This window comes from Mirounga angustirostris, unplaced genomic scaffold (genome assembly GCF_029215605.1).
Source record: "Mirounga angustirostris isolate CCGP_5_RB_7025 unplaced genomic scaffold, mMirAng1.0.hap1 SCAF_16, whole genome shotgun sequence".
Lineage (NCBI taxonomy): Eukaryota > Metazoa > Chordata > Mammalia > Carnivora > Phocidae > Mirounga > Mirounga angustirostris.
In genome coordinates, this window is record NW_026991724.1 from 56,941,991 (window position 1) to 56,955,742 (window position 13,752).

A 13,752-nucleotide genomic window follows, 5' to 3' on the forward strand; every position below is an offset into this window, starting at 1 on the left:
TATTATGTTGAGCGAAATAAGTCAAACAGAGAAAGACATGTATCATATGACCTCACTGATATGAGGAATTCTTAATTGCAGGAAACAAACTGAGGGTTGCTGGAGTGGGGGGTGGGGTGGGAGGGATGGGGTGACTGGGTGATAGACACTGGGGAGGGTATGTGCTCTGGTAAGCGCTGTGAATTGTGCAAGACTGCTGAATCTCAGATCTGTACCTCTGAAACAAATAATGCAATATATGTTAGCCTGGTGGTGGGTATTGAGGAGGGCACATTCTGCATGGAGCACTGGGTGTTATGCACAAACAATGAATCATGGAACACTACATCTAAAACTGATGTAATGTATGGGGATTAACATAAGAATAAAAAAAAATCCTCCGTTGCATTGCATTGTTAATACGACAGCAGAATGTTTGGGTATATATATACTATTTCCATATAAGATTCTCTTCATTGCTGCAGTTCTAAACAACATTGCAAGTATAACTTTTCTCTTTCCACTGTAATTATGCAGTGAGTATTGTATAATGATCACCAGCCTTGAAAATCCATCAGGTTTTGACACACTTTGCTGAATCTGTCTGCTGGCTTAACAGAATACTTTATTCTGTGTTTAACTAGTTGATTTTACTCTTCTGAATTGTCCTTATTTTTTCTGTATAATTATTGGAGCCTTTAGAGTGGCATCTATTTGAATCAATTAGAGGAATCAAGATCATGGGTTCTGGGATAAGACTGCTTTGAGTAGAATACTGGCTTCAACACTTAACAGCTGGGTGAGAATTGGCACGCAACCTCTGTAAATTCCTCTTCTGCATTTTAAAGGATCATTTTTACCCAATGACTGCATCCAATTCTTTCAACAGGGCTAAATTATGTGCTGAACACCTGGCTTGATTGGCCTATAAATGGCACTTGGGCGGGGGACATTGCCATAATCCCTTTTAAAAAAGGAAGACCTATGAAATCTGTTGGTAAATGTGACCTGAAGTCAAATTTGAGGAGACCATAGGGCCAGGAAGGACTCTGCAGACTGGGGTGGGGGGCGGGAATCAAGGTGTTGAGGATCTCAAGCAGTGGCTCTCTGCCTTCAGAGGGAGGAAGGGAGCTGGGCAGGGAGGATCATAGTTGCCTATTAATATGAAAAGAAACACTAGAAAAATGTCCTTCCTCTTAAACTGGCATAAGACTTCAGGCAGCTCATAAATACCTTAAAATGTTAGGTGGTTTTTCCCCTTATATTTAGGTCTTTAGTCTGTTTTGAGTTAGTTTTTGTACATAATGTGTGACTATTTATGGGAACCTTCCAGGACAGGCAAATCCATGGAGACGAGAAACAGACTGGTGGTGGCCAGGGTCTGCGGGGAGGGGAGAATGCAGAGCAAGTGTTTAATGGGTATGGGATTTCCTTTTGGGGGGATGAAAGTGTCTGGAACTAATCCAAGGTGGTGGTTACACAACATTGTGAATGTACTAAATGCCACTGAACTGTTCACTTAAAATGGTTAATGGTTAATTTTATGTGAATTTTACCTTAAGAAAAGAGCAATCTATGCTTACATGGAAAAAAAAAGTTGAGTGGTCAACAGGATTTGTTTCAAACCCAATACAAACAGAATTATTAGCTGTGTATTCCAGCAGGCTTGGTGCCTGTGGAAGGTGGGACAGGTCTCTTTATAGAGTAGGATGTGGACACCTGGGATGCTTCAGTTGAATTCATCCCTCACACCAAGGTCTGGAGCAGATGCAGGTTCTGCAGGCTAATCCCCCAGGGTCCAGCTTACCTCTTGCAGCGCTCTGGCAACTTCCCAATTGCAGGTACCTTCTCCACGTGCCTGGCAGGGTGGAGGGACAAAGGTCAAAGGCCACTCAGCTGTTTCTGCCCTCTTTTTATCGGGACAGAGATAACATTCTAGAAAGCCCCACCAAAAAGACTTAAGCAGATTTCGCTGGCCAGCAATGTTCCTTGAGCACTCTTGGCTGAAACATGGTTTTGTGAATGGAGTTGGTGACAAAGAAGCAGGTAGAGTGGGCTTGCACCTCAGGAACACAGTGGAGGTCTGCCCTGGTCGGCCTCAGCACGAATCTTGGTGACCGCCCACCCATTGACCCCACCTCCTTAGATCTGCCCCACTTGTCCTTGCTGTGCTAGGAGCTGAGTTCCACATCTCTCCCCTACCTCCAAACCCTAGCTGCAGCTCCCTCTCTCCAGTAAAGCCTTCCTTACCATCTTCAAGGGTCATGAAAAAGTTTCCTTTACCAGCTTCTTGGTGTGGCTCTCCATCTTCCACATGCAGCAAGAGAAAGTGCTTCTGAGTATAAGTCAAATTATGTGGCATCCCTGCCAGAAACTTCAGACCTGCTTCCTGTTATACCTGGAATCAAATTTTTAAAATCCAAATATAACTAGCCACTGCCTTAATGATCAGAGATCTGACCCTAGGGTATGAGTCCCATCCCGTGTTCATCTGTTTCAATGAGTGCCCATGCTGAAATCCACTCAGTCCCGAGCTTTAACACTCATTCACTCTGCTTAGACTTTACCCCCCACAAAACTTTCACAGCTAATAGCTCCTTGTCTTCATGTTCTCAATGACCTATTTCCTCTGAGAAAATGTCCATGCTCATGTGATGTAAAATCTGCCTCATTCTGCTTCTGTATCATCCTGTCTTCATATTTATATGTCACTTGTTTCTGTTTGAATTGATCTGTGAAATGTCTGCTTCTCCCACCCTATACGTGTACCCAAATTGAGTATAAACCCCAAGCGGGCAGGGTTCTTACCCATCTTTGTAACTGTCCCTTCAGTTCTAAAATTGTTCCTGGCACCCAATGGGAAATTTTTTTGAATAAACTAGTGCCCATGGCCACTTAATGAGGTGGGTGATGACATGCTTGTTTTACAACTGGAAATCTGAGCATAGGACCCTTGACTCAAATGCTCATCTGTTCAGTGAATAGAATTTCAAACCCATGTCAGTTGAGGTCGAGAAATAACTCTTTGTAAGCAATGGCAAATTGAAAAAGTGTACCACTCAACTGCTTGGTGAGTCTCTGTTGAGATATTTTCAATATTTGTACAAATATTTTCAATATTTGTAGTCAAGGTCCATAAACATCCTAAGACAACAACATGTCAGGTTGTTCTAGAGAGCTGAAGTGAGTAGTTCTCATTAGCTCATTTGTACACCAAATTTACTAAAAACTAACATGATCTGCTAGGTCCAGGAGATGCCTCCGCATGGACTTCCTACCTATCCTCAGGGATTTGCACACTCTCAAAAGAGTCCCAGACTCTCAAAATGGGAACCACTGTGTCAAGGCAAAAACTAAGGGAGTTCTGTGTGAATTTTTCCTACTTTGGAGAGTTGGTTCCTAAAGCAGCAGGTCAGGAGTGAGAATTGCCCAGTTTCTGGCACAGAAGCAACCAGTATTTAAGACAGGAATACCAATTTGCTGTCTCTTTCGTTTCTCTCCTTAATTCTTTAATGCCCAAAGCTTGGATCTCTCATGCAGGGTGAGATGGAACCTTCTGCACAGCTGGGTTTCAGCCTGCAGCCCCTCCTGGAGCAGCTCAGCCAGAATGAGCCGAGCCAGTTCAAGTCTCTGTTGAGGCCCCTTTCCCTGCAAGATGAGTTACAGCACATCCCTGAGACAGAGGTAGAGGAGGCTGATGGGAAGCAACTGGCAGAAATTCTCACCAACCACTGCCCCAGCCACTGGGTAGAGATGGTGACCATCCAGGTCTTTGACAAGATGAACCAAACAGATCTGTCTGAGAAAGCAAAGGATGAGCTCAGGGGTAAGTAGAAATGAGCCCACGCAGTGTCATAGGAGGAAGGAGGAGTAGCCTCCAGGGTTTTACATGTATAGGAATAACACTGAGCCTTGGAGAGGCCCCCTGTCCTGAACTGAAATGCTAGACCTTCATAAAGTCTGGTGGTATCTCTCATTCTAGCTATTTCTACTCTGTCCAGGTATTGTATACCTTCCCCGGCCTCCTCAGTCTATCTATATCCCTTCTCTTTTCTAAGACTGTTCCTGGAGTATATTTATATCCCATTCTCGTATACATCCAAGATGTTAAATTATTACACACCTTCTGTTTGGTTTTCAGCTCCCACTCATGTTTCCTTCCACACACTCACAAACCCCTACCTTCCCTTCGATCAGCAGCACTAATAGCATTTGGGGCTGGGTGAGGAGACCTATTTTGCATTGCAGGATATTTAGCAGCATCCCTGGGACCCCAGGGCTAGCATCCCAGCCCCTCCACCCATTAGATGCTAGGAGCACACTCCCCTCACTCGCAACAGCCAAAAATGTCTCTAGACACTGCCAAATGGCCCCTGAGTAGAGAACAGTGTTTTAGGTCAGTGGTTGTCAACTTTTACCATTCTGGGCAATCTCCTCAGGAGCTTAAATACACCGATGTCCAGAATGCTTTTATGTACCATCTCATGAGCAGCTCTTACACTGACTACACATCTAAGTGTTAGCATTTTAGATACATAAAAATTATGAAAATTAGTTGTACCTCTTTATACCTTTCATAATGTGGCTACTAGAAAATACAAAATTACATAGGTAGCTTGCTTTTGTGACAGGTGTTATATTTGTTTTGGAGAGCACTCTGCTCTAGGGGACCTTTTCTGTCTTCCTCTTTGGCAGGGGTATTCAAAACAGCTCTGCCTTACCTACAATTTTCTTTTTCCTTAAAAAAAAAAAAAAAAAAGACCAGTTTTATTCCAGTGAGGGATCTGTTTTTAGCTTAATGTTCCCTGTCTTCAATGGACAGGTGAGGGTTTTCACCCCTAGCTGGCCTCTGGAGATTATAAATTTGGAAATAGCATGAAGAAACTCTGAGCGTAGCACCTGTAAGGATCTGGCTCTGAAAAGTGCGGGTTTCGGGCGCCTGGGTGGCTCAGTTGGTTAAGCGACTGCCTTCGGCTCAGGTCATGATCCTGGAGTCCCGGGATCGAGTCCCACATCAGGCTCCCTGCTCAGCAGGGAGTCTGCTTCTCCCTCTGACCCTCCCCCCCTCTTATGTGCTCTCTCTCTCTCTCTCAAATAAATAAATTAAAAAAAAAAAAAAAAAAAAAAAAGAAAAGTGCGGGTTTCCCCGACCTCCTCCTCTACCAGAAGCAGCTCTGGAGTCTCTTGGAACAAGCCTCCAGCATTAGATAAGCTACCTCATTTACTTTTCATGTGAGATTTTGGAATTCAGGAGCTTGTTTTAATTAGACAAGACACGGTGCTGAGCACTAAGGATGCAAAGAAAGACAAGCCCTCCTCTCTGCTGCCATGCAGGTGGGTGAGGAGTGAGACCTGGGGAGCTCAGGGAGGCGGTATTTATACCAGAAGTCAGTAAGCACACACAGATGCAGGAAAGCATGAGCTTTCCCTTGGATCTGGACAAGCTGGATTTTAGACTGACCTGCAGCAAGAGTTGGCCAACTAGGCTCACCAACCGGATCCAACCTGCCATGTGCTTTTGACCTTCCCACAAGCTAAGAACAGTTCTTATATTTTTAAATGGTAGGGGGCGGGGGGGCAGAATCAAAAGACTGTCTTATAGTCTATGAAAATCATAAGAAACTCAAACTTCAGTATTCATAAACAAAGTTTTCTTTGCACACGGCATACTCATTTGCTTATATGTTGTCTGTGACAGCTTTTGCCCTACGAGGACAGAGATGAGAGGTGTGGCCCGAAAAGCAGGAAACATTTATTGTCTGGCCCTTTGCAGGAGCAAGAAAATTAAGTTTGCTAACCCCAGCCAAAAGGATTTTTGAGTTAGTGATTTTCAACATTCTCTCCTCTCAACATCCCAAATCCCCAGTATCCTTAATGATATGACTTGGGCTCAAGGCAACAGTAAACGGGAGGGTGGTGTGAAGAGCAAAGGCACAACCATTGATAATCTCAACCCCGGGTGTCCTGACTTCTACCAATACACAAGTGTGTTAAAAGTTTCCACAATGATGACCTAAATAAAGGTCAAAGGTAGACTGGTGGTCCATCAGACCTTACATTTGGCAGTGCTTTAAGGAATCCTGCCTGCTTAAAAAGTTGGTATTCGTTCCATTAAGTGTTTGGGCTAAAAGCACAGAGAATTCTTCCTTTAGAATCCTGTTCTTGGCTTTTATGACCTTGTTGCCTTTGCCTTGTTGCTTGTTGATTATTTTTTCTTCTGTTCTTTCAGAATTCTTGTTCTTCTGCCTCATCTTCAAATGGATGACTGGCTGACCATTTTACCATTCAGCATCCTGGTCCTGGTAGATATCCCTTGGAGTCTTACTGGCTATTTATGCCTGAAGTCTTTCCAAAGGATAACTTCAGACCAGCATTTTCCCTGAACTTTAGATGCCCACAGCCAATTGCCTCCTGGGAATCTCTTCTGGACTCTCCTCTTCTTTATCCAGTGTTGAGCTTAAAGTACTTCCTCTCCTTTCAGGACTCCACCCTGTTCCTATATTCCCTCCCTGGACAGTGTGGTTTTCTCTACCTCATCAGAAACCAGGAAATTAATCCATGAAAGCTTTCTGATGCCCTCAAGACAGAGTAATTGTGCACATGTGCTCATTTCTCTCACGTGTGAACTTGACTGGCTCCACCTAGGATAAATCCACCATGATGAGCACTCTGTGACCTGCAGCCTTCTTGAGCTCCACCACCCCCACCCCAAACACACACACACACACTTTCACAGTCTTTCCTGTTGTTTAACTACACCCTTAAGTACATCCTCAGGGCATAACGTCCTTGACCTGCTCTGGAGATAGGACTGTGGCCCACACCACTCTCATCCTCCTCCTGGATGGACCCCTGCTCATACTCCCAACCTCTAGGGCTATGAAAGCAGGGTCATGGAGATATGCTGGTCTTAGAGCTGCCCAAGACACACTTCTGTCCCCTTAATAAACCATTTCTTGGGGGCACCCGGGTGGCTCAGTTAAGCATCTTCCTTCAGCTCAAGTCATGATTCCAGGGTCCTGGGATAGAGCCCCTCATCAGGCTCCCTGCTCAGCGGGGAGCCTGCTTCTCTCCCCCTCTGCCTGCTGCTCCCCCCTGCTTGTGCTCTCTCTCTGTCAAATAAATAAAATTTTTAAATAAACCATTTCTTGTCAAGCTGGACTGGTCAGCCTTTTTCTTCAGTCTTGTGGCTCATTGGGCCTTTGGAGATTATTGTGCATACACCTCCCTCCCATGGAACACTCACTGTGTGTTCTCAACTGCATAAGAAGCCACCATAGGAAGCCAGAAGAGGCATGGAAGCCTGAGATCGTGGCTTGACACTTTATCTCCAGTAACATGTTAAGGTCCTTTTTATGTCATCAGGGCTTAAGTATGAGACCCAGTTGTCAAACATAAGTTCTCTTGAAGTCCCACTCTCTCCCGGGGAAAAGTTTCAATACTAACCTAGTGACAAGCCTATAATGTCCCCTCTTTTCTCAGGGATCACCAGGACTCCAGAACCAAAATGTGCAAACTTGGAAGAAACCCAACAGTGTGCAGAAGAAAAGGAGCCAGGTTGGTCTTAGAACACCCAGGGTTGGAGCAAGCCAAGGGACACATACCCCACCCCGTTGTGTCCTCTCTGCCCCCACCCTTTGGGAGCTCCATCTCCCCAACCTCATTTTTGCCACTATTTATAATCACCAGTTGTCTCACAGAGAATGCCTTCCTCCCTCACTTAAGAACAAAGCAAGGGAAGGACCGTTGGAGAGAACTGGAATTCCTGTAGTTCACAGAAAATTTGTGTACCGTATGGAGTTTTTCTTTGATTTTTCAAACTCAGATGCTCAGACTTTAGTAATCTCAACTCCCTAGATGAGAAAGTTGAGATGTGCCATAGGAGGGTGACTCTCCTGAACAGGTTCTGTGGTCCGTTTAACGTCAGCGAGTTGCTCAAGTCAGCCTGCTAGTATTTTTTGTTAATGACCCTAGTGAAGTACAATCTATGTATCCATAAATTTCAATCATTTTAAATGTGCTACTACTAACTTTCAGTAAACGTACAGAGTTTTGCAACCATCACCACTATCTGATTTTACAACATTTACATCAACCCAAAAAGTTCCCTCATGTCCACATGTGGTCACTCCCTGGTCTCTGTCCCCCAGTTCCAGGCAACCCTTACTTTATTTTGTCTCTCTAGACTTGCCTTTTCTGGACACATGTGGTCTTTCCTGTCATCTTTCATCACTTAGCATAATGTTTTTGAAGTTTGTCCATATTATTGCATGTATCACTGATTCGTCCCTTTTTACTACAGAGTAATATTCTATTATGTGGATATGCCACACTCGATTGTCCGTTCATTGGTGGATGTCTGAATTTTTTCTACTTTGTAACTGCCTTGTATAACGCTGCTATGAACCTTCATGTGCTAGTCTTGGCATACACGTTTTCATTTACCTTGGGCAGATACTCAGGAATTGTCTGGCATTCCACATGGGCATGACATCACTTGTTTACTCAGATACTTGAGCAGCTATAATGGGTTGGGCCGTATGAAGGTCTATCTCCTGATATCCTGGTGCACAGTCTAGTCCAGCAGGAAGGATAGACAAGTAGTTTCAATAGATCACACTGAGTTTTGGTAGAGCGACTAGAACAAATATTTCTTGTTATGGGTCTACAGAGGAGAGGCAGGTGACTTGGTTTAGAAGGTCATTTACTCTGTTCATCTCTATAAACCTGGCTGTTGCACCTCCCAGCACATGATATAGACAGAGATTAGATTCTGCACTCCTTGGAGGCTGCTTTAACACCACATCTCTGGTAAAAGAAATTCACATGTTTTTGTGTCAAGCTCATTTTTAATTTGTATCTTGTAGCACTTACACATGTACAGGAAGAAGATGTCAGAAACCCAGAAGAAGCAAAGGAAGTTTTCAAAGGAGAAAAGCCAGGTCTGTATCCTATCTTCCTGGATGAGCTTGGTGTCAGGTAGTTCTTTATAAACTTCTCTATTGTCTCTTTCCTACTTAACACAAAGTATTTTTTTTCTAATGAATAACCAGCTATATCCTTCCTATCCCCTACCTCCTATCACTGAAGGTAAACAGGATAAATATAGAAGTATTTTCGAAGAGGAAGTCCAGCAACTCTGGAAGAAGAACTTTTGGCCTGGAGCCAGTGAAAACATTCACACTGTCACCCAAAGATATGAGACACTGATCCCATTCTGTAATCCTAAAATACTTGCAGGGCCATTTCCACACACGGTGGTCCCATCGGCGTCAGGAAGACCACTCTGGCCAAGAAGTGCATGCTGGACTGGACACAGGACAACCTGGCACAGACCTGCCCCCGCGCCTTCTATCTCAGCTGCAAGGTGCTCAGCCGCAAGGGGACGTGCTCCTTCGCAGAGCTGCTGGCTGCGAGCGCCCCAGACCTGCAGGATGCCCTTCCGCAGGTCCTCGCCCAGGCGCAGAAACTCCTGCTCGTCGTTGATGCTTTTGAGGAGCTGCGCGTGCCCTCGGGGGTGGGGGCGCTGGTGCAGGACCTGTGTGGCGACTGGAGGTCGCAGAGACCTGCGCCTGTCCTCCTGGGGAGCTTGCTGACAAGGAAGCTCTTACCCACGGCCACCCTACTGGTCACCACGCGGCCCGAGGCCCTGAGGGAGCTGCGGTTCCTGGTGGAGCGGCCACTCTTGGTGGAGCTGGAAGGGCTCTCAGAACGCGACAGGAGGGCGTATTTCCTGCGACACTTTGGAGGGGAGGCTCAGGCGCTGCGCGCTTTCCACCTGATGAAGAGCAATGCGGCGCTGTTCCGCATGGGCGCGGCGCCCGCCGTGTGCTGGATGGTGTGCACCTGCCTGAGGCTGCGGATGGACGAGGGCGAGGACCCCCGCCCCACCTGCCAGACCGCCACGTCACTGCTGCTGTGCTTTCTCTGCAGTCGGTTCGCGCCCGCGCGGGGCGGCTGCCCGGGTCCACACCTCGGGGCTGCGCTGCGCGCCCTGTGCCTGCTGGCCGCCGAGGGCACGTGGGCGCAGACCTCGGTGTTTGATGGACACGACCTGCGCAGGCTGGGCATGGACGAGTCGGACCTGCGCCCTTTCCTGGACAGGAGCATCCTCCAGAAGGGCAGGGACTGCGAGGGCTGCTACTGCTTCGTCCACCTGAGCGTCCAGCAGTTCCTGGCCGCTGCGCTCTACGTTCTGGGCAGCGAGGACCACCAGGACGCGGGGAGCCCCGGCTGGAATATTGGGGGTGTGCAGAGGCTGCTGTCCAAGGAAGAAGGACTCCAGAACCCCCAGCTGGCCCCCGTGGGGCGCTTCCTGTTCGGCCTCGCCAATGAAAAGAGGGCCAGGGAGCTGGGGACCACGTTTGGCTGCCCGGTGTCCACGGAGGTCAAGCAGGAGCTACTGGAATGCAGAATAAGGTCCGCCGAGAACAGACCCTTCTCGTCGGTGACCGACACGAAGGAGATTTTGTACTGTCTCTACGAATCCCAAGAGGAGCTGCTTGTGAAGGAGGCCATGGCCCAGGTCACGGAAGTGTCCCTGCATTTGCAAGATACCTCGGACATGGTGCACGCGGCATTCTGCCTCAAGCATTGTGAAAACTTGCAGAAAATGTGGCTGCGGGTAGAAAAGGGGATGTTCCTGGAGAACGATGCTGCATGGGAATCAGAGGCTCAGGCTGACCGGTAAGGACCTGCCCTGTTCACTCTGTTAGTGCCCCGTCTTCAGCCTCATCCCCTGCTGCATTAGGAGCAGGGCAGAGTGTCTTGCTCCCTGTGGCTTAGGGTCAGAATTTTCTTCTTGCCAGAATTTCTTCTGCCGGCTTGCCGTTCAAGGTGGGGAGCACAATGCTCAGATTAAGGGTGGGGTCTTTGGAACTAGACCTTGTTTTGAGACTTGTCTCCTTTTTTCTTTAACTGAGCAATTTTTGCAAATGGTTCGACCTTATTTCAGTCCTCATGTTGGTTGTCAAGGTTGCCCATTTGTATGGGATTGTCCCATTTGGCATGAGAGATGGAAAGGCATTAAAGGTGTGAAGTCAGAGGTTGATTCAACAAGGTTTCTGAAAGCTGACCCCCCATCGGTGATCATGGATACCTGCCTAACACAACTGACACAATGAAATTACCCCAGTCAGTTATGAGGCTTTTCTATTCTTGATGTAGGCTCAAGTAACATCAGCTCAGCTCATAAAGACTTTCCAAATACTATTTATCACCTGGTGGCTACGTGTAATCTTCCATGTTGAGGAATCCATGCTGAGGATCCTGGTTTCAGAAAATCGTGCTTGAGTGGGATTAGAACTCCAGTCTGCTATCTTATGAAGTCCTCCTGTCACGATCCAAGATCCCTGCTCATGGTCCTGTGTAGGGCCCTCCCCCCCCACCACCACAGACTGGCATTTATTTTATCAACTTGCCCCTCCTCAACCCTAGGTTGTCATCCGAAATCAGTATCTGAAATCCTCATGCATACGGAGCCAAAATAAAATGCCCTCCTGGCTTTCCTGTTGGAGGTGTCTGTTTTATACATTCCCTTAACTTTCCCTCACATTCCTTCCCCATTTAGCAGAGAGCCATGAACTCGAGTCACCCCAGGGGGCGTTAGGACCATGACAGCTGGGCATGAACATTTCTCCACCTCGCAGATCACCAGCAGTCCACAGACCTTATCCCTTTGTCCGTATCCTGGTTTTGTTTCTTCTCTCATCCAAGTGTTTACACAGGCCCACATGCTGGTTTACCTAAATCTTTCTTCTGCAGGAGGGCACCAAAGAGCTGCTTTGAATGAAAATGAGATTGCACAAATAGCCTCCTCTCTCTATCCCATCCAAGATCCCAAGTCAAAATAGTCTCTATTTTTACTTTTTCTTCTTTTTTTTTAAATATTTTATTTATTTATTCATGAGAGACAGAGACAGAGAGAGAGAGAAGCAGGCTCCCAAGGAGCAGGGAGCCCGATGCGGGACTCGATCCCAGGACCCTGAGATCATGACCTGAGCCGAAGGCAGACGCTTAACCATCTGAGCCACCCAGGCGCCCCTACTTTTTCTTTTTAACATTGGTTTGGTTAAAACCAGCAATGGTGCCAATGTTAAAATGACAGGTAATTACCCACAGTTGGGCTGCTTGGTTCTTGGAGCATTGCCATCTGAGAAGAAGGCAACGGATGTCTTTAGGTGTGATTATGGTCTTTCTGATCCGAAACGCAAACTGACGCTTTTCATGAACGTTCCTTTCAGGTGCTTTTTGCCACTTTCCTTTCTGTCCTGCTCATCACAGCAGGCCCATAACATTGCTGGTCTGTAACTCCTGGGATGCTTAACTCACAAGATGCCTTCAGTCAGGTCACCTCCTTCGGTAGCAGGGTGGTAAGGAGCCCGTGTCCACATAATGGCTTGATTATCTTACCTTGATAAGACCATCGCGCTAATCCTACACAGCCTCAGATTTCTCTCCCCATGAGAGAGCATTTGGACCGTGCTCTTTGAAAATCACAAACTAGCTTTATAATGGCTTGTCCTCCTCATGTTGCTTGAAGTTCTACAATGAGGTCGTTAATTTTAAGTAGGTCTTTCATTGAGGCAAGCACCACTAATAAAACCAAAGGTATAACCTCGTCTTAAAACAGCCGTGGGCATGGGGCGCCTGAGTGGCTCAGTTGTTAACCGTCTGCCTTCAGCTCAGATCATGACCCCAGGGTCCTGGGATCGAGTCCCGCAGGACTCGAGCCTGCTTCCCCCTCTCCCACTCCCCCTGCTTGTGTTCCCTCTCTCTCTGTCAAATAAATAAATAATCTTAAAAAAAAAAAAAACACACAGCCATGGGCTCTAGAGCTGACAGAATCTAAGTTCTGTCTGGCTTCTTTTTCTTCCCTATTTCAAACCACAAAATGTCTGCTTTGTGTAGGACTTGCTATTGAGTCAAATCTTTTTTTTTTTTTAAGATTTTATTTATTTATTTGAGACAGAGAGAATGAGAGAGAGAGAGCACATGAGAGGGGGGAGGGTCAGAGGGAGAAGCAGGCACCCTGCCGAGCAGGGAGCCCGACGTGGGACTGGATCCCGGGACTCCAGGATCATGACCTGAGCCGAAGGCAGTCGCTTAACCAACTGAGCCACCCAGGCTCCCTATTGAGTCAAATCTACTAATGAAGTTTCTAGCCTTTAGAAACTGCTTATTTCTTCTCCCGGCTCTTTTGAAACTTAGGAAGGTATTCACACTGACTCAAATAAAGTTACCCTTCCATTAGTGCCTTTGTAAGAGCAACCCCCAAACACGGTCTTGTGTAGACTTGCCCTTCTGTAGGAGGAAGGACAATTATCCTTCAGAAAACAGAGTGACATGAATGACCAGCCTCACAAGACTTAGAGGCAGAGTGGAAAATAAGAAGTCAATTATTCAGATAAATTTTTATGCTCTGGAAACTGGATGCCTTGATTTCAAATCAGCTGAGCACAGTTATAGGCTGAGGGATAGAAGATGGTAGGAGGTAACGTAGGTGCTGGGATCTTATTGTCTCACTTTGAGCTCTGTCTCTGTTAGAGCTCTGTTACTATGTGATGATGTAGGGTGAGTTAGATACTTTCTGTGCTTCTGTTCCATTACCCTCAAGTAGCCACAGTACCTACTTCAGAGTAGTGGGGTTTTTTTTTTATTATATTAGTCACCATACAGTACATCATTAGTTTTTGATGTAGTGTTCCCTAATTCAATATTTGCATATAATACCCAGTGTTCATCCCAACACATGCCCTCCTTAATACCCATCAC

The 13,752-nt window shown here is 46.4% G+C and overlaps 1 protein-coding gene across 1 annotated transcript in view; it reads left to right on the forward strand.

Annotated features, from left to right (window-relative positions):
* The first annotated feature begins 3,525 nt into the window (after positions 1–3,525).
* Positions 3,526–13,752, forward strand: part of NLRP2 (NLR family pyrin domain containing 2) — a 36,985-nt gene continuing 26,758 nt past the window's right edge. Inside the window, 4 exon segments of the mRNA XM_064580614.1 lie at positions 3,526–3,805; positions 8,847–8,921; positions 9,070–9,234; positions 9,237–10,665. Of these exon segments, the coding sequence (XP_064436684.1) occupies positions 3,526–3,805; positions 8,847–8,921; positions 9,070–9,234; positions 9,237–10,665 (1,949 nt within the window).